We start from the raw sequence: 27448 nt of genomic DNA on the forward strand, positions 1-27448 counted from the left end.
AGTGAATAGACACATATCCCGAAGCTGACTAAGAGTCAAGGATGTCGGCTAAATAACCATAGATGTAGGCTAAGTTTAGCCGCCTTTGATACATGTCATTTTTTATTGGCTAAAGGTGGGTACCGTTTACTTTTCATAAAATTATGTGTCCATAAAGTGGCGGTTAAGGCTTAGCCGGCTTCACTGACGTGTCACTTGTTTATTGGTCAAAATATCAATAAACATGTCTATTTTGATAAAATTTTGGTCAAAGTTGCCTATTTTTGGTAATTTTCCCTTGGATTAAACATGTAATTTGTAATTCCATTAGAACTAGATAAATACCCGGCGCAATAGCGAAAAGGATAACTGCAGATGTTGAGTACTAAGTATAAAAGAACCATTGATAGCCAAACATTACAAAATATGTAGGTGGTTATTTACATTAATACTGAAAGTAGCATAGGAGCAACAGTTTTTAGCATCATCCCGACATTCATATTACAAAAACTAACTATTTAGATGGTGGCTGCTAACGATCGCTGACCACTACTGGTGCGAAGACTATTATGTTCAGAAATTGCAGCCACAGAGCGGGTGATTTGTAGGTGATGTTAGTTGCTATTTGGTAAGTGAATCACTTCTGCAATATAAGGTGTTATTAGTGTTAGGTGGTGGTGGTCCTCAGAGTTGTTGGTAGCCAAATATAGTTTTTTTGCTTACCTTCGGTTACCCGAAAAAAATGAGTTGCGTTCAGCGATATTACTCGTTGTTTCCCTCTGGTGGAGGCGAGTCATGGCCTGCATATTTTGGCGTATGCTTATCCATGGTGTTTGATATAAATAGGAAACAAATTATATAAATGTGTTGTGACATGGATACCTGTGATTTGTTGGTGAGGTCTCTTTTTTGAGTCTTTGGCGGGAGTTGTTGGTGGCAACTGTGATGTTGGTGTTTCCATGTTGGTAGTCGTTGTGGTTGGTTCTGAGATGCGTGTGACAATGCAGGTGTTTGATTGTCGGTTGGTGTCACGGTGTTGCTGAATTCCGAATCGTTTTCGGGTTCCTATTAGTTTTCTGAATGATTCTGGACAATCATCTGGGTCAGGGTATCCATGTCGCTTGATGAGATCTTCGCAACTTTCGCCAACCAATTTAGCCATTGCTTCGTCAAAGAACGTTGCGGTTGTTTTTCCTGTATGATCCTCGAGGGTTGCCGACACGCGGTACCTGTAGTTGTATGTGATGAAGTGTAGATGTTAATATGTATGATGGTTAGTTGTTTTTCTATGACATGTTAACCTTGGTATAACGTCTGTCACAACAGGGTGGTAGAAGCACTTGTAAAAATCATTTGTCTCTGTTGTACCCTTGCCCTTGTCTGAGGTTGTTGCCTCTGTTTTGAAGGCTCTACCCGTACACTGGTTACACGAGGTGAAGTACCAAGCTTTATTTTCACCAGCAATGATGTCCGTTATGGTTGCGTCACAGTAGAATTGCTTGCGCTGTGTGACAATAGATATGTAGTGAGTGGTGTATTTGCATTTAAGTTAATGATGTTGACATACCGTCGTTTTTTTGTTGAATAGATCCATGGCTGTGGTTATTGTCACATCTGGCTCCTGTGCATTTTGTGTTTGGGCAGCAGGCATCGTAGGGGCTGGGTAGTTTAGCTCTTTGTATCTGAGTATGCCATAAAAGAAAGAAATAAGTTAGTTCATTGTTGTGAGAGCTATGGATGCTGTGAATAAACATGTAACATATATATACCTGTTGATTAGTTGTGGCAGTTCTGGGATATTCAGATTAACAAATATGCAGGTTGCTGGGGTTGAGCTGAGTTGCATCGCTGGGTTGAGTGCGTAGCCTATGAATTGCTGCACTTTTGTTGAGGTGAAGGTTTTGCGTATTTCAGGCCATAAAGTCACACGCACTGAGTCGTTGCTGTTTTGCACAAGAAAGTATGGTGAGTGGTGAGGGTTTGTAGTATTTAAGGAATCAGTAACATGTTTTTGTGAAGGTTAATGTTAGTACCTGCCGTTTTTCAGCTCTAGCTAAGCCTTCATTTTTTCTTCAGTCTCATCAGAATGACGAACAGCCACAAGGCAACCAATGTAATATGATGTTTAAATGTTACTTTAGTATGCATATGACAATAACATCGACAGTAGTTGTTCATTATTAATACAACAGTGTATGTGGTTTGTAGATACGATGATAGTTTTGTGGGAAAAAATACGGTGATGCAGTTGGCTGATTATAAGTACCTGTAAATAGGTCTTTCTTGTCTACACGGGTTGTCAGCTCGTCATACGGTAGGAAGTTGAAGTGGTAGAGAGGTATGTTTTCTCCCTCTATTGGAATTGCCTGGGTGTAGTTTGCTAAGATGATGGATGCGTTGCGGTCAACGGTGCGCATCGTATATCGTTTTCGAGTGCATATATAATTCTGAATGGAGTAGCAGTGGTTTACATGTAGACACTTGGTAAGCTCTTGCGTGTTTTTAGCGGCTGTAACTACCTCTATTGCGTCTCCCTAAAAACGTGTCCGTTGTTATTTATAATATAATGAAGAAGCAATTATGGCCGGTGATATAAAGAGTGCTTATCTTACTATCAACTAATAGGAAGCTGTCTCAGTGCGTTTAAAAGGTTGCCATTTTCGAACAATTCTGACCTCGAGCGGTGACCCATTTGTGCCGTCGCGTATTTCGGCGATACGTTGGATATTCATGGTTGGTAACTACAAACAAAAGAAGGCAAAGAGGATTAAAAGAGGCTTACATAATTAGATAGTGCAGTAAGCAAGTTTTAAAAACTCACTCAAACACCCTCTTATACAACCATATCACAAAGGGGTGGGTCAGAAAACTCATTAGATGGTGATCCGATGTCTAATCTTTTAAAAAACGGCACCTAAAAAACATGTATTGACCACCAAGTTGTTAAACGGTGAGAATTTATTGTAAGTGTATGTATGTCGATACGTGTAATTAAGGGCAGACATAGGAGGCTCCGATGAGGCCGTCCACACTCTTAGGGTTTTTTTTTTGAGTCCTAGATGGGTTATGATGAAATTTTGACACTGTACCTCAAATATTTTTAACACCGCACCTCTTTATTTTAATTAATAGCTTTACCTCATGTATTGTTTAGTTTATAAGTGAAGAGCGATGGGAAATCAGAGACGATCATATATATATATATTATTTTCAAGATCGTAGACTAGAGTATATAGTAACTTAGCAAAACATTAATGTCTTATTGACTTTTACTATAAGATCTTGTTGTGTAGTGGGCACCCCCCCCCCCCCCCCCACATTTTGCATCAAATGACGTTAAACATCGTTTCTTGTTGCTCGCCAAGGGCTTGAAGTAATTTTGCATTTCTTATTGATGCTTTTAATACTTTTTCTATTAAAGTAGTATTTTGATTATTTGTTATTATCATCGTTCAACCGAAAAATAGGCTTTATAAAGTACGGGAAATGCGAGTAAAACGTTGTGAATTATTGATATAAACTAAAAAACCTAGAAAAGTAATGTAACAAAATAGGTTAATACGAATAAATAAAAAAACCCATATTTTTGTTTGTCTTTACTGATTCTAGGTGGTTGTGCAATAAACATAGACCATAGATGGTGTCACACTAACATTGATCTAGGTTTAGATTAAACTAAAGCATTACTGTCCTTGGCCGTGGGCTGGATCAAGTTAATCCGTCAAAACAAACTGTTTGAAAAAAATTATATATATATATCAGTTTGATTTGGGTCAAAACAGGTTACGATTTAAACATACTCGGGTTAAAACATATCGTTCCAAAATTGGAAAAAAAAATAATATATCAAACACCAAGAACCACCCCTCGAATAACAGTTATCGTATCGTTGTATATACATATCTTCTTCCTCCGACATTTATACAAAATTAGTTATTTATGGTCATCTTTATGAAGATTATGAAGAATGTACAATGAGGCAGATGACAGAAATATACATACAGAATAACTTAATAGATCCAAACCAGTTGCTATGGTCACCATTTTGCTCCTCTCAAACATCTTTACCAAAAGAATCATCACAATTACATGTCCAACTTTTGTCTTCAGTTCATCAAGTGAGCTGATCTTCATCCATTTAGGTCTCTCCTACAAATTATAATATTATATTTAGAGCTGACAAAATGCGTCATGTGACGTTTAGTTAACTAAACATGTCATTCACTTAACCACTAACACGAACATGTACACATTTATCTACCAGTCATGTCATGTTAACATGTCGTGTCATAATTATAAACAGTTGACCTCTCTTTATAGTAAGCATGTGCGTAATATAGAAAACTTACTCTCATAGCAAACATCCCAAAAAAAGTAGAGTTCTTAAGGGCGCGATCATCCGATGGCGCTACATTAGAAGTCGAATTGCTGATGAATAATCCGTACAACCCCATTGCAAATATCAGCATCACGGTCCCAGCAAGGTAAACATCTGCATCACTCGAGTTTCTGAAAATTTAAGGATTCATAGTTTGAATGAAGCAAAAGATATAACAAGCTAAAGTTTTGAAAAACTTACCAATGGCTTCAACTAATCTAAGTACCATCTTTCCTGTATGAACACCTTTTGAACAATTAGTCCAGTAGACTTTATATGCATCAACTATATAAACACATCCCTGTAATTAAATCTACAGTAACATTAATATCATGTAATCATAAAACTAAATTGCAGCTTTGCACATGAATCTTGATGCAAAATATAGGGGTGTGCACGGTTCAGTTTGGGCTAAAACCGAACCAAAAAACTGAAACTTTGGTTTTTGAATTTTTAAAATCTGTTCGGTTTCTGTTTTTTTATAGGTTTGATGCAAAATTTAGCGGTGTGTACAGTTCGGTTTCGGTGGGTTTTGGGCTAAAACCAAACCAAAAACCTAAACTTTGGTTTTAAAAACCGTATGGTTAAGGTATTTATTACATGCAAACCAAAACCGAACCGTAATATTAACATAAAACCAAACCAACGGTTTTTGTTTCGGTTCAGTTTGTTCAGTTTCATGCACACTCATAATCATACAAATGAGATTAAGTAGGATTACATTTAGGAAGCACAATAAGGAGCCTGCTAATGAACCTCCAACAGCTAGAAGTGCCAAAAACCGAAAATCGAAGATCACCTGCTCCGTAGCAAAACAAAAAAAAACATAATTACAACAAGCTATGAAAAAATTTCATAAAAACTAAGCTAACTGTACCAAAATAAAACACCATTAAGAGATTGCAATGAAACCCAAGCCCGAAACATTTGGGACGGGTTTGGGGTTCAGGTATGAGATTACTTTTGAAATTTTCCACGAGCATGGAACGGGCAGGGCCGTCTTTGAGGCATGGCAGGGTAGTCGATGGCCACAGGCCCGACGCCCCGCTAGGCCCGAAATTTTTTTTTTCAAAAAAAAATTATATGTATTTTTATCAAAAACATGTGTATAATCAATGTTTCAACACAATTACATAACCACTAGCTTGGTCTAATGGTAAAGGGGTATGACATCTAACCAAAAGGTTGATTCTAGTCTTGTTTGAGACAATTTTAAGCTTATTTTTATACAAAAGTTTTTTACACAACTTTAATCATAATCAAATAAGCCTATTTATAATTAAATTGTTTAAACCCAACAAAATGTTTCTTTTACTTAAGGCCCAAAAAAAAGTTCGTCTTTGGCCCAAAAAAAATTTCGTCTTTTCGGAGCCGGCCCTGGGAACGGGCAAGGGATTTGATGATATACCCGTTTACCTGGCCTAATAACATATACTGGTTTACCTGATTATATACCCGACATGTTTTTTTTAAGTGTATGCAATATATAATATACCCGATTATATTCCTAGTTACTACCAAGTACCAACCTGATTTATTTTTAATTGTACGGTATTTAATATACCTAATTTATTTTAAGTGTATATTATATATAAGTGTAACATACCCGAACCCAATAGATACCCGATGGGTTTATGACAAAATGAAAAACAAACAAACAAACAAACCTTTTCAATTTCCAATTCGGTGGATTTGACAATCTGCAAAGCCGGATTGGTTCCGTTCGGGCTAGCAAGCGTGTAATTAAAGGCGATATCAGGCGTTGTTGAGGAAGGTGGATTTGGATTTGCCTTTGACTTTGGTTGGGGCGGCGGTGGTGACGGAGAGGCGAGGGAAGCGATTGAGGCGGAAAAGCGTCGGGGACGGGAGGCGGTTGGTGCGAGTATGATCGGAAGCGGCCGGCCGACGGAGGTGGACACCGACGGCAACATATTCAGTGAAGAAGAATAAGAAGAAGTGTGTGTGTGTGTTTGTGTCTGACTGGTGATTGATGAGTGGTTGGTTATTGGGTATGAGTTTTGTGGTGTGTGGGGTCAGTGTTTTTGTGGCGGGTAATGTTTTGAAAGCAACGGCCTTGTACTCTTGTTCTGTTACGACTACAAGATATTTTATAGGTTAAGATATTTTGAGTATACATATTATAGACGACCAATCTAATCTTGTGTCGACTGCTTGCATAATCGGTATCGGTTTTTGCTTTTTATCCCATGTGTATTTTTAATTAAGTTTCAATTGGATCCTCAGTTGGTTTGTTTGAAAGTTTTATAATAACATGTTCAAACTAGCTTTCATTGCAAATGATTTTATTTAAGACATGTTAAAAACCCGACATAATAGTCTTTGAATAATTTGAACACACAAAACTATTGTAAGTCCCACAATAAGCATAATACGAGATGTTCATACAGTTGAAGGAGATACTCCAACAAGAAGCACAATACAAGCCTTGTGAAACTGTAAGCACTCGCTAGTTGTAAGTCTCAGTCACATTGTTTGAGGGGCATAACAAAGCTTTCCTTATAAGGTGATGAAAACTTTTTTTTACCTAGATGCGTTTTGTCTGGCCAAGTAATCTGCCTGGTGAAAAAAAAGCCATGAGCCCATGATGAGTTCTTGAATTGGTTGATACTGGAAGTGTGATTACTTATTAGAAGAGACAAATTCAAGAATGATAACGGCAATTTTTTAAATATAAATAAAGGAATTTAACAAACTCTTACTCCCAAAATAGAAAAACTCTTTTCTGATACTCAAAGAGTAAGTGGGTTCAAGTCTCATGGATGACGTCAATGAAGAAACACGAGTTCAATCGCAGTCAATACATGTATTTTCATAGAGTGTGGCTAACAGAAAATTATGAATTCGAGAGTTAATGTGTTGTGATTTGCAAAACTAACAACGTTGTTTGCCTCTTTATTGGAAAAGCGGGGGGGGGGGGGGGGGGGGGTTACTGTAATCATCATCATCTGTCATGAGAATAAATATGGTAAGTTGTAAGAGAGAGAGAGAGAGAATGTCTTTACCGTTTGATGGAGTCTTGAATGTATAGTCGGAGGTATGAAATGTTCATTGAGCCACGTGTCACGGGAATATCCAGCTTGTCCCCTCTGCAACCATCATCATGGATGCAATTTTGCGCGTGGCTCAATGTTCAGTACCGTTGTCTCATTTTGCGCGTGGCTCACTGTTCAATATCGTTGTCTCAGTGTTTAGTACCGTTGTCTCATTTGCGTGGCTATCACAATGGTTTCATGTGTACATGTTGTGCTGGTGACACTCTCACATTGGTTTTTTATTTTTGTAAAACTCTAGTACTAACGGTGGTCTTAAGTGTACCTATTGTATTTTTGACCATTTAAATTCACGCCTGAATCACATCAAAATCCAAGATCATCTCCCTTCAACTACCAAACCTAAAAGTTCTTAAACTTAAAATCTTATAATATATATAACTTTTTCCAAAATTTATTACACAATTACTCTAAAAAAACCAAATCTACAACTTGAATAAAACCCACCTTCAACCAATCCAACTGCAGAGGTGTCAACTTTCACAAAATAATAATGCCATCCTCTACGAATGAGAACCTGATTTTTTTTTTCGAATGATGACTTTTACAGTTAAGTTATCTCACTGTACGAATGTGTCGCGCCTCACCACCTCACTCAAGCCAACTATGTTGACATGATCGGGATCCACGCTGGCATCCGAGTTTGGCTTGATGTTCCCGGTAAAACCCTGTTGGCTCACCTCGCCCGAAGGCACGACATGTTTTAATGCTCTGGTAAAATCTGGGTGGAATCAGGATTCGAACCCGGGACATCGGGGTCAACCATCATGTTCCTGGCCATTGGGGCAAGTCCCGCTGGTTAAATGGGAACCTGCTGACAGATAACCCGATCACCCCAAATAATAATATTATGATACACGGGTTAGTAAAAAGTATATAATAAAAAAAATAAAACAAAAACACATGTAGTACACAAGATAATAATAAAACAAAAACAATAAAAAATGATAATATAAGCAATTACAAACATTTTTTTTATATAATAAAATTATCAATAGCATACACGTAATAGACATTAGTGTTTTGTAGTAGTTAACAAACGTTACAAAACTTTAAAATTTTCTATTGGTAAGCTTTCATGGGGACTAAATCTTAAAATTGTCTAATACTTTGATTATTCCATATCGAAACTAAATATGAAAAATTAACAAAAAAAAAAACAAAAAAACCATGTAAAAAAGGACCTAAACTCTTAAAATATGTTTTCAACAAATAACTTGTAAAAAATTAAATTAATAAATAAATACTCATTTTATTTTTAAAAACACTATTTAGAAACAAAATAATAATAACAACAACAACAATAATAAATACTAACTTTAATAAATATCTCCTTAATTCCAACACATGACAGCCTGAGCCCGAGAACAGAATGTCGAAAAAGCCGGTAGACCATATGAACCTCCAAAGATCAATGCTTGAAGAAAAAACATAATATTTGACATCAAATGCTGGAAATTAGTTTACGTATTATTATTCTTTAATAATGTAAAATGCATGCAACGAATTAAAAGAAATGCCACAGGCGACTACAATACGCATCGTTGTATACTTAATTAAATCTTCAACTATTTGCCTAAAATCGAAACCATGTTGTTTTTTTGACAAAGGTACTCTGTCTTAGACACATTTCATCAAATATTTTTAAATTGTCATATTGCATTTTGACAATTTTTTATTATTTTTTTTTCATAAAAATACTTTTCATCAAATATATTTAAATTGCCACGTAATATTTTGGTAATTTTTTTTATTTTTTTCTTTTCATTAAAAATATTTCACATGACATTTTAATTTTTTTTAGTATTTCATTGCTCGTTTCTTTTCACGGTAGTCATGTGGCAATTTAAAAAGATTTTGAAATAGATAGATTATTATTATTATTATTATTATTATTATCTCCTCCTCCTTCATCTCATTCATTCTCCCTAATAATAACAATAACATGGAGATATCATTAAATCAAACCCTAATTTCTTCCAATTTCACCTCCAGATCTCTCCTATCCGCCAACAATGCATTCAATCTCAACTCTCCGCCGGTTCTCTGCCAACGCCCGCCGTAAACTCGCCGTTGTTAGAGCCTCCGTCGTTGAGAAAAAACTCGCTCTTGTTAGAATTGGTACCTGCGGAAGGTAGTAGTGTTACTGATAATTGCTGTTTTATGTTATTTGTTTTTAGTATTTAGCTATGCAGTTAATGCGTAAAAATGAATATCAGTAATTATAATATCATGTAGAATTTAGCAATTTAACACTAATAATTCGGTATAATCTCCTATCGTTAACAAATTAACTTTTTGCAACTTACAAAACACTAACAGTTGTAGCAAGTAGGAACTACTGATTAAGACTTAAAAAACTGATATCCGGTGATAAATATCCGTCGGTCAACATCGCTATAATCTGACCGATATTTTGCTAGAGGTCAGATAACTGCTATAGCACTGATATTGGCTGCATAGGTTTTAGGTTTTGATTGAGTGATTGTTGATGAATGATGTTATGAGTTACTGGCAGATTTTTCTGTTATGATTTGTAGTTAGGGCTAATTAGAATGTTAGTGATAGTACATTGATGAATTACTTCAGTTGTTGCTGTTATATGCATCCGTGAACTGTTCGATGATAGGTTTGTATATCGGGTTCTAGTTGCAGATTTCAAACCGTCAACCCATCAACCCGACATGATTAACATCTCTTTACACTTCCTTATATTGTGGGGGTGGTTATGCAATATTGATTGATATAAAATACTAATTGATTGATTAGTTCTACCATCCATTCCATTCAGTGTGGATATTAGATAACGTTGATGGCGAGTCTCACAACACCCTCTAATTTCCTCTTCCTGGGTCTTGATTATTATGATTATTATGATTCATCTCCGTCGCCGTTGTCGTTGTCTGTTACTCCTCGTAAACAATCTTCATGTAGGTTTGGCCGGAGACGGTTGGTAGCCACCAGAGCGGGCCCACCAGGCACCAACACTTACCTCTTCGCGTTCCTCTTTCCACTCTCTCTTCTCGCTGTTACAGTCTTCACTTCCATCCAGATTTCAGATAAACTCGACCGACAATTCTACCAAGAGGTAATAATAATAACAATAATGCAAGCTTTAGTTACACCTATTTTAATAGTCAACCCATTTTTTATTTTAATTCTTGTACATATTTAATGTGTGTGTGTATATATTAATTTGCAGTTAGAAGTAATATAGATAATACAGGTTTATGATATGTATCCAATTGAATGATAATGATTCTGTTTCTAATGTTGTTGTAAACGGAAACAGCTAGAAGTTAATCAATCAATATTAGAAGCGGAGGAAGAAGAAGAAGACGAAGACGAAGAAGTTACTCCAGCCTATGAAGAGCCTCCAAGTCAGCAGAGGACTCGCAACCGGCCCAAACGCGAAGCTGAGATTTCAGGAAGGTAACTCGTTATGTTTCAAACGAATAATCTAATATTATGCTTCATTCAACATAATCTTGTAACTGAAGTCAAATTACATTAACATATAGTTATGTAATCATAGTAGTAGAAGATTTTTATTTCATGTTATACACATGCCAACATATGATAAAACCAGCAACTGGGAACTTAATCGAAATAGAAAATGACTTGTAAGAATTATGAAAAGCTAGTTGTGGCATCCGAGGCGTGGTTTTGGTCATAGGCTGTACATATGAGGGCGTTAAATTCAATTCCATTTCATAGCTTTGTTGAGCGAGGATCACAATTCTCTAATAGATGATAGTTGTGGCCAATATGTTTCACGAGGCAGTGGCGAAAACCTAGATGGTGAAGGTAACATGATAATCTACAATTGAGTTAACATTTATGAACAACCCCATTGTTTGAAAAAAGTTTGGCACATACAAATCTAAGCTAAACGTGTGTTGTGATTGGTAAAAAAACAAGCACCCTAAGTTATACAAATACATTGAAAATCTCTTATTTCACAAGTAGAGGTGCACAAAAACATTACCTGAAACCGGACCCAATAAAAAAAACTTGGAACCGGTTATTTTTATGCTCGAGCATTCAGTACTCCTGACCAGAACCGACCCTACTTGTAGGATGTATGCATTTTGATCTCAATACCTAGGATCAATACCATACACGATTTGTACCCGTTTAATACTCGGAACAAGTCATACCCTTTTCCCCGATATTGGTCTTTTAAATACCAGCTAGAATAACTAAATTTTGAAGTATATTCTATTGTTTACTTTACAACTTTGATATACAACTTTATTTTTCTTTTTTCTAAATGCATATTATAAAGTAAATAATTTGTATTTGAGTGAATTTATGGTTATTGTAATATATATTATTTATTTTACAATCAAAGCAAATTTATTTTTTAAAGCAAATTTATATTTATGGTATTGTAATATACTGGTTATTGTAATTACTAATTCAAACCGGGTATTCATACCCGGTTTTAATACCCGTCTATACCGGAACTCGATCATACCTTACCCCGGGTATACAGGGGTTGGTTTCTCTCTCAATATCTGAGCATACTCGAACCCAGTTTTTCATACTAGGAATTGGGCATTAGAAATACTCGATTTGTTCACCTCTATGTGTTAACTGTTCATTTATCAAGTGCATATATATGAGGCTATTGATGAGCTTGTGGATTTATTGTTCCAATTTCTTGGTCGAGTTGCAAAAATACCTTTATAACAAGATTTGTAAATTCAAAATGATGGTTAGTAAAGAAAGTTTAATAAATAATACTTGTGATAACCACATGGCTCTAACCAAGGAGATCATTGCTCGTTAATTGTACGTCTTTATTCTTTTGAGATTTCTGTATGATGATAAATGTTAGACATCTCGTTACTATCTTTGATAGACATGAGAAAGAAACCAATTTTAACTAAAACAAGATTCATTTTCAACAACAAATGCTAGCTACAATATGCGATTTCATATGATGTTTTCTCTATCTATTTGAGTTTCATCTTCAAATCCATCTTTTAACACACCATCTACATCAATTTCAGCCTCATCCACATCATCATTGTTTGCTGTAATTTGAAAGTTTTGAAATTTTCATTTTGAATCATAAAGTGACATTGCATAATTCATATGTTAGAAAAAGACAATTTGCTTAGGGTTAGACTAGAAGTACTCCATTGATAAACGTATCCCCCAAACTTTTATTTCCGTTAACATTTTCAATTGACATATTAGTCATTTTTTATAAAATTTTGTAATTTCCTCGAAATATCAAATAACTGTTAAGTTTCTATTTTTTCCGGTCTTTTTATATTTTATTGTTTATTTTAATATTTTTATTGCTTGATTATTTTATTAAAAGTTCGTTTATTTTTTGTGTATTAAAATGATATATTATAGCAAAATCACACCTTTAATTGCGATCCAACCATATGACTTTCACAACTTCATTGGCAAGAACACCAGCTACTCACCATAACAAAATGATATTAAAAAAAACTTATCAAGGACACTTTGAATAATGCCGACACTCGTGTGCGTTGAATCCAGCCACCCATACGTTGGAGTGACAACTCTACAATGAATTTCGATCACCCCATCACCTAATTACTTTGTATTTGCAATGATTTGAACCCGTATCACATTTGTAAGGGTGGACAACGTACAACTAGAACCAACAGGTTTCGGGTATGTATTAGAATGACTTTATGTGTGTGAATATTGATAATAATATTAGCATAGGTCTAATATTGATAATATTAAAAATAAAAATGTTATTATTATTATTAATAAAAGGCAAAAAAAAAGTAATAATTTTTATTTAATATATAATTGATTTGAATTGTGTGTGTGTGGTGGTGGTGGTGGTGGTGGTGGTGGTGGTGGTGGGGGGGGGGGGGGGGGGTTGGGTTGCAACTTGCAACTAGTAAAATAGTATGGAGAAGGGTACGCTTAAAAACACTTCTTGCTTAATATGTAAGATGATACAATTTTGAATGTTTTAAATTGCTACTATTTGTCTAACTTTTGAAAAAAAATATATCCATTTTTCATTTGAACCATGAAATCAGTGCAAAAACTATGACACTACCTTCCTAAAAAGAAAAAAAAACATAACAGGAAATTTATGTTTTAAAGAGTCAAATGTAAAGATAAGAAAGAATCAATTGGATTTATGACCAAAGAAAATAAGAAAGAATCCATATAGAAAATTAAGAATGAACCTGCACATCTAACTACACATTTTTCACAATCCTAAAAATACGGTCTGACTATTTTTTGAAGAACCAAATATCACGAGTAATAGAGTAACCGACCATCTTTGATAGTAATATATGCCCAACACACAACATATGATAGTGTTGCCATTGATATATGATCCCAAAAGGTCACACACCAAGTAGACGTTTAAACATACACAACTCGATAGTGTCAAATATTTATTATTGAACAAAGTGATAATTGAAAGAATCTTTGATAGTAATATATGTTTCATGGACTTACATAAAATACATATTAATGTAAAGGTATAAATGTGTATGTATACTTATGATTCTAAGCAAGTTAATGATTTGCATTCTATGAAGTAAGAACTTACTTTCATGGAGTAGAACATGATATTTTATATATTTTGAAAGGATTTTTAAAATTAATGGGTAGTCTCATTAAAAACTGATCCACCAACCAAATGAGTTTTATAATGCAAATGGACTTTTGTTTTATTTTAATTTTCTAAACATATATATGAAGCTTTCTATGGCTTTGATTTTTTATGTGTTTGGATCAGAAGATATAAACCCTTTGGTGGTGATATGAAGAAACCTTCGACCGTGAGCTCACAAGATGATGTTTGAGATTGGTTCTAAGATTTAAACACAGAGCACATACACATACATCTAGTTAATGAGGTGGTTTGTTTTGGATTTAGGTGTGTTTATTTACTTGCTTATATCTAGCAACAAAAAGATAGTTTCTTCTTGTAGTTGTTATTCTTGATATTTCGTAGGTTGTAGATTCTAACATCTCTTGAAGATTACTTGCTTGGTGAGGATACATTTCGGACAAGATATATTTAGGTACTTGTTCATCATCATCATCATCATCATCATCATCGTCGTCGTCGTCGTACTCAGTATATCCCACCAATAACAAAGCTATGATATGGTCTAAGGAGAGTAAGATCTAGACAACATTACCTTTATCCTTTAAGAATAGAGAGACTGCTTCCGGTGAGACCCCAGACTCGATAGTAGTTTTGCATGAAGCCTTGGATATAAGGCACATAACACTCACCCATCGGGACACCGCCGATTGGTGCATGTACCCTTGTCTTTCGGCTATCAACGCCACCACATGATGCCTGATTAGCCTTCCGCCACTTTTAACGTTATTTTCACGAGATCAGTAAAATAATGTCAAAATTAGTGCAATTTCACTTTTGCCCACCCGAAGGTTCACACACATATACATTATATGCGCGCACCACAAGGAGAGCGAAAGGTTGATAAGTTGAATCCCCTATGTGCGTTTTTAATTAAGTTTCAAGTAACTCACATTTGGATCCTTTGTTGGTTTAGTTGAAAATTTTAAAATAACATGTCAAAACTAACTTCCATTGCAAATGATTTATTTAAAACATGTTAAAAATCCCCCGACATAATAGTCTTTGGATAATTTTGAACACATAAGATAGTTGTAAGTCCCATAGTAAGTACGATACGAGATATTCATACAGATGAAGGAGATATTTCAACAAGAAGCATGATACGTGCTTTGTGAAAATGTATAGCACACGCTAGTTGTAAGTCTCACATTGTTTAAGGGGCATAACAAAGCCCCCTCCTCATAAGATGGTGAAAACTTTTTTTTCTCTTACCTAAATGTGTTTTGTCTTGACGAGTAACCCTTAAGGTAAAACAAAGCCATGATGAGTTATTGTATTGGTTGATACATGAGGTGTGATTAAGGAGACAAATTCAAGAATAACTAGAGGAATGATAACACTAACTTTGTAAGTATAAATAAAGAAATTCAACAAACTCTTACTCCCAAAACCAAAAACCTTTTTTTGATACTCAAAGAGTAAGCGGGTTCAACAGATGACGCTAATGAAGAAACACAAGTTCGAGCGTAGTCAAAACAGGTATTTCAATAAGGGCGTGGCTAACCGAGAATTATGAACCCGATAGTGAATGTGTGGTGATTTGCAAAACTAACAACATTGCTAGCCTCTTTATTGGAATGAAGGGGGGGGGGGGGGGTGTTCATGTGGATTGTGACCATCATCCGTATGAAAATCGTTATGACAAGTTGTAAGTATAAACAAAGAGAGAGAGAGTGAGATCGAAATGCCTTTACCGTTTGATGGAGTCTTGAATTTATAGCCGGATGTATGAAATGTTTATTGGGCCACACATCACGGAAATATCCAGTTTGTCCCTACTGCAACCATCATCTTGGAGATTGTGGATCCCATTTTGTGCGCGGCTCACTTTTCAGTGCCATTGTCTCATTTGCGTGGCTATCGCAGTGGTTCGCGTGTACATGTTGTGCATGTGGCGCTTCCACATTAGTTTTATACTTATACAACTCTGTTATTGACGATGGTCTTGAGTGTACTTTTATGTGTGTGGTTTTTCTTTTTGTCGTTTTATTTCAACTATCAAACCTAAAAGTTATTAAACATTGAAGAAAACCTCGTAATATATTATAACTTTGTCCAAAATTTATCACTTAAATTAGTTCTAATCAGTAATCAACTTAAAAACACCCAAAATCTATGACTTGAATAAAACAAACCCACCTTCAACCAATCCAACTGCAGAGGCGTCAACTTTCACAAAATAATAATGCCATCCTCTACGAACGGGAACCCGCTGACGTGGCGGATAACCCGATCACCCCAAATAATATTATTATCTCCTCCTTCTTCTTCACCGTCTCATTCATTCTCCCTAATAATAATAACATGGAGATATCATTAAATCAAACCCTAATTTCTTCCAATTTCACCTCCAGATCTCTCCTATCCGCCAACAATGCATTCACTCTCAACTCTCGGCCGGTCCTCTGCCAACGCCGCCGCAACCTCGCCGTTGTTAGAGCCTCCGTCGCCGCCGTTGAGAAAAAAGTCGCTCTTGTTAGAATTTGCACCCGCGGGAGGTAGTAGTGTTCCTGATAATTGTTGTTTTACGTTATTTGTTTTTTGTTTTTAGCTATGCAGTTATTGCGGAAAAATATCTGGACTGATATTTGAGATATCGGTAATTTTAATATCACGCAGAATTATATATATAGCAATTTAACATTAATAATTCGGTATACTCTCCTATCGTTAACAAATTAACCTTTTGCTTACAACTTACAAAACACTAACAATTGTAGCAAGTAGGAACTACTGATTAAGACTTAAAAAACTGATATTAAACACTGCATTGACAATTAATATTTAAGAGTTAAAAAACTGATATTGGAAATATTGGTGATATATCGGTCAATATCGCGATATTTTGACTGATATTCTGCTAGAGTTCTGATAACTGCTATAGCACTGATATTGACTGCGTAGGTTTTTAGGTTTTGATTGAGTGATTGTTGATGAATGATGTTATAAGTTACCGGTATGTTTTTCTGTTATGATTTGTAGTTAGGGCTAATTAGAATGTTAGTGATAGTACATTGATGAATTGCTTCGATCATAGGTTTGTTTAATTGTTTATGTTCTTTCATCTAATAAACAAGTTCGTGAACCTTTGTTTTTGTTCGTTCATTACTTTCATTTATGTTTGTTCGTTTGTTTATGTTTGTTTATATATTCGTTTAAAATTACTTGATTATCATTATCAATTTGAAATAAGTTTGATTTTTTTATATGTTTGTTTAAATTTGAAATATTCAACGTAATAATGATGGTATTATAGATTCTAAGTTGGATACCTACAGTTACTCTTTAACTCGGTTAGGTTCATTTATGCACATTTGTATACGTTTATGTGCGTGAACCATTCTTTTAGGACATTAACAAGCGAGAACATAAACAAACACGAACGTGCTCATTTTCTTAACATGCAAGCATAAACTGTAAAAATCCGTTTGTTTAAGTGCACGTGTCTGTTCATGTGTTTGGCTAAAGTTAAATGAATGAACACAAATGCTCATTTACTATCTCTCATTTTAATCAGTGTACATTTCTTGTGTACAACAGTCCATTAGCTCTCGCGCAAGCTTACGAGACACGCGATAAACTCATGGCCTCAAGCAGCGAGTTAGCAGAAGAAGGCGCGATTGAAATCGTGATAATTAAAACAACGGGCGATAAAATATTAAGCCAGCCACTTGCAGATATTGGTGGCAAGGGTTTGTTCACTAAAGAAATAGACGAGGCTCTTTTAAACAGTGAAATCGATATTGCTGTTCATTCAATGAAAGATGTTCCTACTTATCTCCCTGAAAAGACCATTTTGCCCTGCAATCTTCCATGTGAAGATGTTCGTGACGCGTTTATTTCATTGAATGCAACTTCATTAGCTGATCTTCCAGCTGGAAGTGTTGTTGGTACTGCATCACTTAGAAGAAAGTCTCAATTGCTTCATAGATATCCATCAGTATCCGTAAGTGCTCCTGTATAAACAAAGTTTTTCTTGTAATCATTTTGATAATTTCAAGTCAGATAATCTTTTTGGAATAATCAGTTTCATACCAGTTGCAACAATACTAAACTAATCATTTACTAAAATGGGTTAACCGCTCAGATTTCGAGATTTTGAAAACCGTTTAGTCTCGGTTTTTTGGGTTCTGTTTTGGTTTTATCATCTGGGCTTGAAATTTGTGGGACGATAAAATTTTTGGCCCCAAACAATGAATTTGGGTCTAAATCTTTTTGTTAGTTAATAATCAATTGATTAATATACTGTTGGGCTAAAAATTAGCTGATTACTCTTTATTAAATTCTTATAAATTACTTATCATAAGATAAAATATGAAAATCCATAAATTCATTTATGTTCAGATTACATTCGGGCTTGAAAGTTTGGGCCGGAAAAAATTGGTCTTCAATTTTGGGCTTAAATAATGTTAAATTGATTATTGTACATTTGGGCTAAAATAATTGGGTTACGCTATCTATTAAATTCTTATAAGTTACTTAACATTCAAAATTGAAAACAAAAATCCATAAATATGGTTCGGTTCGGTTTTCGGTTTAGATACATGCAAAACTGAAATTTAGTTAAACGAGCAAATAAGATTGAATCATAGAAACATCCAACTGAAAATTCTGATTGAATCGAACCGAAAATTCGGTTTTTACGAAAAGTCGAAAACATAAAACCAAACCGTGTGTTTTTGTCCAGGTTCAGCTATTTTGGTTTCATGCATGCACCTATCACTTACAGGGCATGGAATTATCTTGATACCGTTTGTATTACAAAAAATGTCATTTTGATCATTTTATCTATAATTTCTCAAATAATTAGATTATTCTGATTGAATCTCTTGTAGGTGCTCGAAAATTTTCGAGGCAATGTGCAAACTAGATTAAAGAAACTAAATGATGGTGTTGTTAATGCAACATTATTAGCATTAGCAGGACTGAAACGGTTAAATATGACTGAACACGTTTCTTCTGTTCTTCCTATCGAAGACATGCTCCCGGCTGTTGCGCAAGGTGCAATTGGAATTGCTTGTCGAAGTGATGATGATACGATGGTATGTTGTTGTTTTGTTCTTTTCTTCTCTCTCTTTTGGTTTGTAACAAATGTAATTACTATAATATTTTAAATAAAACTGATTTCAAAGGCAAATTGGATTTTTATAATCCAAATTATGACTCATTGGCGGATAATAATCCATTGGCAAATTGGATAAAAACCAATTTTAGAGGTTATATTGATGGAAAAAGGCAAAATGAATTAATAATCCAAATCTTTATCAGTTTACTTATTACTCTTTTAATTGTAAGGGTATTATAGTCATTTCACACACGCTTAACTGGAAAAAATAACGCCATCCTTTCCAAGGACCATCTGTGTTACGCTTTATAAATATTGGGGAGCACACATGTAATTTCTCAGACTTGAGGACCAAACTTGCAATATGGGTTTTTATTGGTCAGTGAATCATAATATAAATTATTAAAATTCAATTTGCCTAAAGATTAACCTTGAACGCTTTTAACATGTTTGATAGTTATGAGATCAAACTGACTCATTTATAACTTATAAGTAAACATCCCAAAACGGTCACCTTTGCTGAAAATGCTTTTGACAAAATGTTATATTACTTTGCAGGCTAATTACATAGCAAAGCTGAACCATGAAGAAACAAGATTAGCAGTTGCATGTGAACGGGCTTTTCTATTAACACTTGATGGATCTTGCAGAACACCAATAGCTGGATATGCTTGTAAAGATGAAGATGGCAATTGCCTCTTTAGAGGCTTGGTAGCCTCCCCTGATGGAACCAAAGGTAATGAAAATAATAAATAACTAAAAACGCTTGGTATATGTTTGCATAGTACTTGATAACTTATGTTTTTATATTGGTTTCAGTGCTGGAAACTTCAAGAAAAGGATTGTATACATATGAAGATATGATTCTGATGGGGAAGGATGCTGGTGAGGAATTGCTCTCGCGTGCGGGTCCCGGTTTTTTTGATAGTTGAGAGGTCTTCAAATGCGGGTTTCTTTCGGCTAGCTTATGGTGAGTTGTTTTGATGTTTTACATCGTTCGTGTAATTTAATAATAGGATTTGATTTGTTGTATCGGTCGATTAATTAATACAAATAGTAGAGTGCTTAATTTTTGTATGATAGGATTTTTTGATTAGATAATAAGATAGTTTGGATTGTAATTTTGTGAGTTGGCGTTTATATTATCTTTAACGGGTCAAATGGGTACAGTCTAAGTTCTTGGCTAAAGTTGAAAAGGGTCAACTGTCAACGAGACAAAATAACATGACGGGTCAATCGGGTAAGTTGAAACATTTAGCTAATATGAAAATATGTAGAATGTGTTGTGTTGATCAAACATGTGAAAGGCAGCCAAAAGAAAAATGTGTGTTACCTTTATTTACTGGAGGTTCGTTTATTAAGGATTGATAATACAGTTTTCATTGTCGTATAAATGGTCTAAATTCCGAAAAATAAAAGACAAAAATGTTATTGTGGGTTAGCCTAATCTTGAACCACCCATTTGATTGTATTCTAGTTGTTAATGCATGTATTGCTTTATCAGATGGTGGAGGTGATAAGATTGGGTATGTTGTAAGCTTGGCAAAACGTGTGGGTTTGGTCGGACTCACAGGTCAAAACAGTTCAGGTCGAATCAAGCTGTTTCAGAAAATGGTTACATTTATTTGGGTCAAAACGGATGTTTCTAAATTGAACTCGGATTGAAATGAGTCGTTAGGTTCAACCGTCCTTTCTTTGGGTGGCAATGGGTGAGGTGTTGTAGGCGGGCTGCAACAACCGTAGTGTTAATTCATTTAAATTAATTTTAAGTCACAGATGTTATAATGATTCGAATAAACCTACTTTGATCCATTGTCTAATTTAAGCCGCCCTGATTTCGTATACATTTTTTTTAAATAATCAATCCATTTTGTGAAAAATAGTAGAATATGATTATGTTGTGTAATATGAGTAATTTTATGTGCAAGTCAACAAAATGTTTGATTGAGGTTGGTTTTTCAATTGGGCCGTATATAAGCAAAATAAAAATAGTGAATATGGTGTGCCGGTGTGTTATTTCTTAAGGTCGATCGTGGCCTAATTGAAGGTTTAGAGATTGAGCTAGGGGTGTTCTTCGGGTTTGAGCTTAAAGAATTTGGGCTGTTCGGGTTTTCGGGGTGAACACGTTGGGTAAATTCGGGTTAGGTTTCGGGTTTAACAAGTTAAAAAAAAAGTATTCGCCTTGTATGAATCACCAAAGCGGTTACATTTCGCTCTCTCAATAACGTTTTCGTCTATATATTTGCTAAACTTTAACCACACTTTGGATCGTTGTGGCCTTGTGGGTGAACTCTAGTTTTCTTCTGAGTTGGTTGAGTAGTTGTCAAGATCAATCCTAAAACATGTATCACACTGCATTACTACAATCCCATTTGTTTAATTTGTGTGTTCAAATTATTTTAATTTAACTACATTTATCAAACAAAAAAGTGCAGCTAATATTAATCCTTTTGCAAGAAAAGAAGAAGATTTGATTCAAAAGGAATCTGTGATTTCTGAGAAACCTAAAATGGTTAAACCTGAAATTGTTAAACCCCAAGTTGCTCCTCAAAAATCTCATGTCCAAAGCAAAAAGGTGTTTGTTGAACACAATGACGAGGTCATTATCGAGGATGTGTTTGAACCAGAGATTATACACAAGAATAAGAACATTCCTAGTTCTAATCATATTCTGTGCGAACCTCACGAATTTGAGGAAGCAGTGTATGGTTCACACAAACCTCAAGAGAAAAAGGAAAATTCAAAGAATGTGAACTCTATGAAGGCAAAGAAGTCAGTTAAACCGAAAATTTCTGATGAGATCTAATGCGTTTCATTAATCCTTCTAATTCTAAGCCATCTGCTGCTAGAGTTTTTAAGTTAAAAGAAATGGACACAATGTTCACTGAAAAAGATATTCCAATTAGTATCATTAAGCCTGAGCTAATTGAGAGTGTTTTTGTCAATGAAACTTCAAAAATTCAAGAACTTGAACGTGTGTATGCTCAAACAAAAACATCAGTTTAGTCTGATCCATTGACTGAGGCAAAACAATTTTTAAAACAAGCTAAGAAGATTAACTTTGTTAAGTCAACTGGAACAGATACACTAAAAAGTTTTTCAAATAGTTCTAATTTAGATTTTTATTTAAAAAAGAAATCTGAATTATCTGATGAGTTTGCTAAGAGCATGACTAAAAATGTGAGTCATTATCAACTATCTATTCCAATTTCTTCTAAACATCACCATGTGGACATGCGAACGTGTTTTTTATGCGGTCAACAAGGTCATGTTGTGAAGAATTGTAATCAACAGAACTTTCAAAATCTTCATCCTTTTATCAAGGACAAATCTAAACCAATTCCAGTGGTTAAGGAGATTCTGAAACGACCTGTGTCGTATGCTGATGATACTCATATTTTGTTCTCTGATGTGAATCCTCGGAAGGTGTTTCATATCAATGAGACACACGGTCAAGTGAAACCAAAATTCATTCCAACTGAACCTATATGTCAAAACAGGAATTCAAACATTGTTCAGGCAGCTTATTTAAGACGAAAGTCTAAGAAGCCAGTAACTTATTCATAAGTGGCTGAACAACAATTGAAAACTGTTAAAGTTAATGATCAAAGAGAAAACCAAAAGGTGCCCAAGACTGAGGCCTGGGCTGCCTTTTTGAACTAATCACTTTTGTTTATGTGTAGGGTCCATCCAAGACCATTTCTGGTGAAAACTGGATCATGGATAGCGGATGTTCTCGTCATATCACCGGAAATCTCGACCTATTAACCAACGTAAGAAATATTCAAGGGGGTTATGTAGCGTTTGCTGGGAATTCTGGGGGCATGATCACACAAGAGGGTGATGTTTCAAATGGTCATATTACATTTGAAAAAGTAAATTATTGTGACAAGGTTGATCATAACTTATTGAGTGTATCGCAGATTTGTGATAAAAAGTACACTACAATATTTACTAACAAAGAGTGTTTTATCTTGAAACCGGGTTTTATTATTCCCGAGGACATGGTTGTCATGCGATCACCATGATCAAATGATATTTATGTCTTAAACATGAGTTCTAAGATATCAACATCGATCGAAACATGTTTTGTCTCGAAAGCAACTGAGAAAGACTCGATTCTATGGCATCGAAGAATGGGTCACATTCATGTTAGAAAGATGAATTATTTAATGGCAAATAATTTAGTTGAAGGTGTTTCGTTAAAGAACTTTAAGTTATCTGATCACTGTGTTGGATGCAAAAAGGGCAAGCATAAGAAGAAGATACATCCTTCTAAGTTATTGAATTCCATTAATACTCCTCTTGAACGACTTCATATGGATTTGTTTGGTCCAGTGAATCGTGCGAGTATTTCTGGAGACTGGTATTGTCTTGTAGTGACAGATGATTATTCAAGATATTCATGGGTGCTATTTATGAGTTCAAAAGATCAAACACCTGTTTTGGTACAACACCTTATTACTAAGATAGAATCACTGTACAAACAAAAGGTGAGGAGAATCCGAAGTGATAATGGTACTGAATTCAAAAACACTATTTTGGATTTCTTTTGTATTCAAAAGGGAATTCACCGAGAATATAGTGCACCTTATGTACCACAACAAAACGGTGTCGCTGAAAGGAAAAATAGAACTCTGATTGAAGCTGCACGTACAATGCTTGCTGATTCAAAGCTTCCTATTTAATTTTGGAATGAAGCAGTGAACACAGCTTGTTATACATTTAATCGGGTTCTAACAGTAAAACGACTCAAGAAGACAAGCTATGAAATATTAAATAACAGAAAACCTAATTTAAAGTACCTGGAACCATTTGGGTGTCCGTGTACAATGTTGAAGAAGGATTCGGGTAAATTTGATGAAAAGGCTATCGATGGATATTTCTTGGGATATGCGTCTCCAAAGAAAAGAGTATTTAATTTTACATCTGGCTGTGTTGAAGAATGGTACCATGTGGACTGTCAAAAGTACACAACTCCTCCTCAAGGGAAAGGTCCAGACTGGATGTTTGACTACGATAGTCTATTTAATTCTTTTACTACTTCGACTGATCACATCGATGAAGATCTGGTTAGATCATACTTTGAAGAACACTTGAACATTCCAAGCTCTTCAATTTCAAATGCAGTTGACGTTTAACCAGATGCTCCAACTGAAGACTCACAAGTTGCTCCTCCAGTTGTTATTGACAGTGCTTCTACATCTTCCGATGATGATCAAGCTGAGATTTAAGTTATTGATCTTGATAGTGATAATGTTTCATCTCCCGAGTTGGGTGAACATTACACTAATTTATTTGATAATGTTGTTGTTCCTGAAAATCTTACTCTTCGGATTCATGGATATCATCCACAGGACAATATCATTGGAGAACTTGATGTGGGCGTTCGTACATGTCATCAAGTTGCTTCGTCAAGCGACAATAACGTATTGTGTGCTTATACTAATTTACACTCTTCGGGAATTGTGAATATTGCTAAATTCAATTGCTTTCTATTTCAAGTTGAGCCAACGACAGCTCGTAAGGCACTTGATGATTCTTCTTGGGTAGAAGCTATGCAAGAGGAATTACAGTAGTTTGAACGATTGGGTGTTTGGGATTTAATAGACAAGCCTGCTAGAGTCAAGAAAGCTATTCCGACTAAGTGGGTATTTAAATGTAAAAAGGACGATCGAGGGGTGATTGTCAGAAACAAAGCACGTTTAGTGGTGCAAGGTTTTCATCAGCAAGAGGGTATTGATTATACTGAGGTATATGCTCTAGTTGCAAGATTAGAGTCGATTCGAATCTTCCCGGCTTATGCTGCTTACAAGAATATCAAGGTCTATCAAATGGATGTTAAAAGTGCTTTTCTCAATGGTGAACTACATGAGGAAGTGTTTGTTCAACAACCTCCTGGTTTTGAAGATCCTGATTATCCAGACCGTGTTTACCGTTTAAACAAGGCTCTGTATGGTCTACATCAAGCCCCGAGAGCTTGGTATGGCACACTCGCCGACCATCTGACGGATAATGGATTCAAACGAGGAACTGTTGACTGCACTTTATTTCATAAAACTGTTGGTGATGATCTTCTTCTAGTCCAGATTTATGTTGATGATATTATTTTTGGGTCTACAAATGACACTTTATGTAAGGAGTTCGAGAAGTCCATGCAAACAAAGTTCGAAATGAGCTCAATGGGAGAGATGAATTTCTTTTTAGGGCTGCAGGTTCATCAGTCTGATAAGGGAATCTTCATTCATCAGACTAAATATGTGAATGACGTCTTGAGCCGATTCAAGATAACTACCAGAAAAATCCCTTCAACTCCTTTTCCAGTGGGTCACAATTTGTCACCGGATGAATTGAAGGATACCATTGATCCGACCCTTTATCGTGCTATTATTGGTTCTCTAATGTATTTAACTGCTTCTCGACCCGACATAATGTTTGCTGTTTGTGTGTGTGCTAGGTACCAAGCTAGTCCCCGAGTGACTCACCTGGCAGCGGTCAAGCGTATTTTGCAATATCTACGGGGAAATCCTGACATCGGGTTATGGTACCCCAAAGATAATACTTTCGATTTTACCGCCTACTCAGACTCAGATTATGGAGGATGCAAGATTAACTTCAAATCAACGACTGCAGGATGTCAATTCTTATGAAACCGGCTTGTTTCCTGGCAGTGTAAGAAGCAGACAACGGTCTCTACTTCAACCACCGAAGCTGAATATGTTGCAGCCTCGAGTTGCTGTTCCCAGGTTCTGTGGATTCAACAACATCTTCGCGACTACGGTTTGAAGTTTCTTACTACTCCCATCTTGATTGATAATTCTGCTGCTATAAGTATCACCAAGAATCCCGTACAACATTCTAAAACGAAACATATCGAGATTCGATATCATTTTATACGGGATTGTTATGAAAAGAAATTAATTGATCTTGAGAAAGTGCACACAGATTTTCAAAAAGCCGATCTATTTACCAAAGCGTTTGATAAAACACGTTTTACTTTTTTGCTTGGTTTAAATGGATTGAAGACCCTTGCTGAGATCCTAAAATTAGGATAATTATGTTTACTTGCCTTATAGATTTAGTCTTATTTTTTATGTTTTAGATTTTAGGGGGTGAAAAGTATAGAAAATACAAAAAGAATGTGTTTTCGTTTGTATAGATAAAATCCAAAAACATTAAAAATTTTTAAAATTCAAAAATATTTTGATTTCTGTTCTTTAATGATTTTCTTTTTAAATTTAGAAAAATCAAAAACATTTGAAAAACCAAAAAGAATGTAATTTATGTTTTGTACAGAAAAATCCGAAAATCCAAAAAATTGTGAAGTATATTTCGTTTATAAGAAATTTGAAAAAGACAAAAATATTGTGTTTTAAAGTTTGTACAGAGAAAAACCAAAAAGATTTTTAGATTATTTTCTCGCTGAAAATTACGTCGGTTATTTAAGTTTGTGAAGCATGCTTGCATGTCTTGGTCCTATGATTCACTTGTGAATTGATGGTTAGCCACTTATTTATTCACTTAAGTTAACTGGGGCGATTAAATTTATCTTTATTTTGTTTTCATGCTCCTCAAATTTTGAGTTTTTGAAGCAAAAGAGAAAATGATAGTACATTGATTTTCTTGACCCCAAGTTCAGCAAAAAGTAAGCTTAAAAGACTGCGTGCTTAATTGCATTGGTGCATTGGTAGGTCTTAAAACAACCCAGTAGAGTAAAGTATGTGATAGAAACATAAAGAAACGCCAAATTGAAAGGGGTGTTAGTCTCTAGCAAAAGTCTTGGTGAGGATGATAGAAATGTAATAACCAGTCATACTCAAGCCTTATATTTGTTTATCACCCAAAATCAAATAAAGCAAATAACAAGGGTTAAGATTCTGGACATTGTGAGTCTTTATGCGGCTTAACCATCTGGGTATTCATATGCATGAATATTTCACTCGCTTTCTTGAGCAAACCCAAAGTCATTAAACTTGATCACCACTGTACCTCGTACAATTTAAATTACTGACTTGATCAAAAACCGCTGTTAGTCATACAATTGTTCCTCCCTTGCGTGCGTCTTAATACCATTAAGAAACGGACCCCAGGGGATACAATGTATGTAAGCCGACAGATGGACTCGTGCATACTCACTCACAGTAAGGAAACTTGATGCATTGCTCAAAATTTCTCAATTGGTATCAAAATTTTGATCAACAATATAATGGTTTAAGTCAAGTTGGGGTGATTTGGCAAAAATCAAATTAAGCTTGAACCGAGATTAGAGGCTGATAGTTTCTGATATTCTGTGCTCTAATTGAACTATTTAATCATAT

At 35.2% G+C, this 27448-nt stretch overlaps 3 protein-coding genes across 4 annotated transcripts; 2 read left to right on the top strand and 1 right to left on the bottom strand.

Annotated features, from left to right (window-relative positions):
• Positions 1 to 3762: 3762 nt before the first annotated feature.
• On the bottom strand, positions 3763 to 6444 carry LOC143563473 (uncharacterized). The gene is made up of 5 exons (XM_077051005.1): positions 6025 to 6444; positions 5079 to 5156; positions 4559 to 4658; positions 4329 to 4471; positions 3763 to 4128 (listed from the first exon to the last, which is right to left on the bottom strand). The coding sequence occupies exons 1-5, from the start codon at positions 6286 to 6288 to the stop codon at positions 3913 to 3915; spliced, it is 801 nt and encodes a 266-aa protein (XP_076907120.1). The 5' UTR covers positions 6289 to 6444; the 3' UTR covers positions 3763 to 3912.
• A 2909-nt stretch (positions 6445 to 9353) lies between these two features.
• On the top strand, positions 9354 to 20254 carry LOC143563475 (porphobilinogen deaminase, chloroplastic-like). Of its 2 annotated transcripts, none has more exons than XM_077051009.1 (5): positions 9354 to 9562; positions 17606 to 18011; positions 18901 to 19107; positions 19689 to 19866; positions 19950 to 20254. In XM_077051009.1, exons 1-5 carry the CDS (start codon positions 9444 to 9446, stop codon positions 20060 to 20062), a joined length of 1023 nt encoding a protein of 340 aa, XP_076907124.1. In that variant the 5' UTR covers positions 9354 to 9443; the 3' UTR covers positions 20063 to 20254. The 2 variants fall into 2 exon arrangements, with proteins under 2 accessions (XP_076907124.1, XP_076907122.1); XM_077051007.1 differs by lacking the exon at positions 9354 to 9562 and adding an exon at positions 16249 to 16563.
• LOC143563474 (uncharacterized) lies at positions 10219 to 10977 on the top strand. Its single transcript, XM_077051006.1, has 2 exons — positions 10219 to 10516; positions 10721 to 10977. Exons 1-2 carry the CDS (start codon positions 10241 to 10243, stop codon positions 10862 to 10864), a joined length of 420 nt encoding a protein of 139 aa, XP_076907121.1. The 5' UTR covers positions 10219 to 10240; the 3' UTR covers positions 10865 to 10977.
• Positions 20255 to 27448: the final 7194 nt, after the last annotated feature.

Source organism: Bidens hawaiensis, unplaced genomic scaffold (assembly GCF_021521415.1).
Source record: "Bidens hawaiensis isolate Kalapana, Puna unplaced genomic scaffold, B.hawaiensis_p1.1 tig00021493_1, whole genome shotgun sequence".
In the NCBI taxonomy this organism is placed as follows: domain Eukaryota; kingdom Viridiplantae; phylum Streptophyta; class Magnoliopsida; order Asterales; family Asteraceae; genus Bidens; species Bidens hawaiensis.

What these genes read in the sequence shown, in the direction of transcription:
- LOC143563474 (XM_077051006.1), top strand. Translation starts at nt 10,241, where the DNA reads ATGGCGAGTCTCACAACACCCTCTAATTTCCTCTTCCTGGGTCTTGAT. An exon ending in ACCGACAATTCTACCAAGAG is followed by an intron (nt 10,517 to 10,720) that starts GTAATAATAATA and finishes AAACGGAAACAG; the next exon opens with CTAGAAGTTAATCAATCAAT.
- LOC143563473 (XM_077051005.1), bottom strand. Translation starts at nt 6,288, where the DNA reads ATGTTGCCGTCGGTGTCCACCTCCGTCGGCCGGCCGCTTCCGATCATA. An exon ending in CCTTATTGTGCTTCCTAAAT is followed by an intron (nt 4,659 to 5,078) that starts GTAATCCTACTT and finishes ATTTAATTACAG; the next exon opens with GGATGTGTTTATATAGTTGA. An exon ending in TTGGGATGTTTGCTATGAGA is followed by an intron (nt 4,129 to 4,328) that starts GTAAGTTTTCTA and finishes TATAATTTGTAG; the next exon opens with GAGAGACCTAAATGGATGAA.
- LOC143563475 (XM_077051007.1), top strand. Translation starts at nt 16,370, where the DNA reads ATGGAGATATCATTAAATCAAACCCTAATTTCTTCCAATTTCACCTCC. An exon ending in ATAGATATCCATCAGTATCC is followed by an intron (nt 18,012 to 18,900) that starts GTAAGTGCTCCT and finishes AATCTCTTGTAG; the next exon opens with GTGCTCGAAAATTTTCGAGG. An exon ending in CTCCCCTGATGGAACCAAAG is followed by an intron (nt 19,867 to 19,949) that starts GTAATGAAAATA and finishes TATTGGTTTCAG; the next exon opens with TGCTGGAAACTTCAAGAAAA.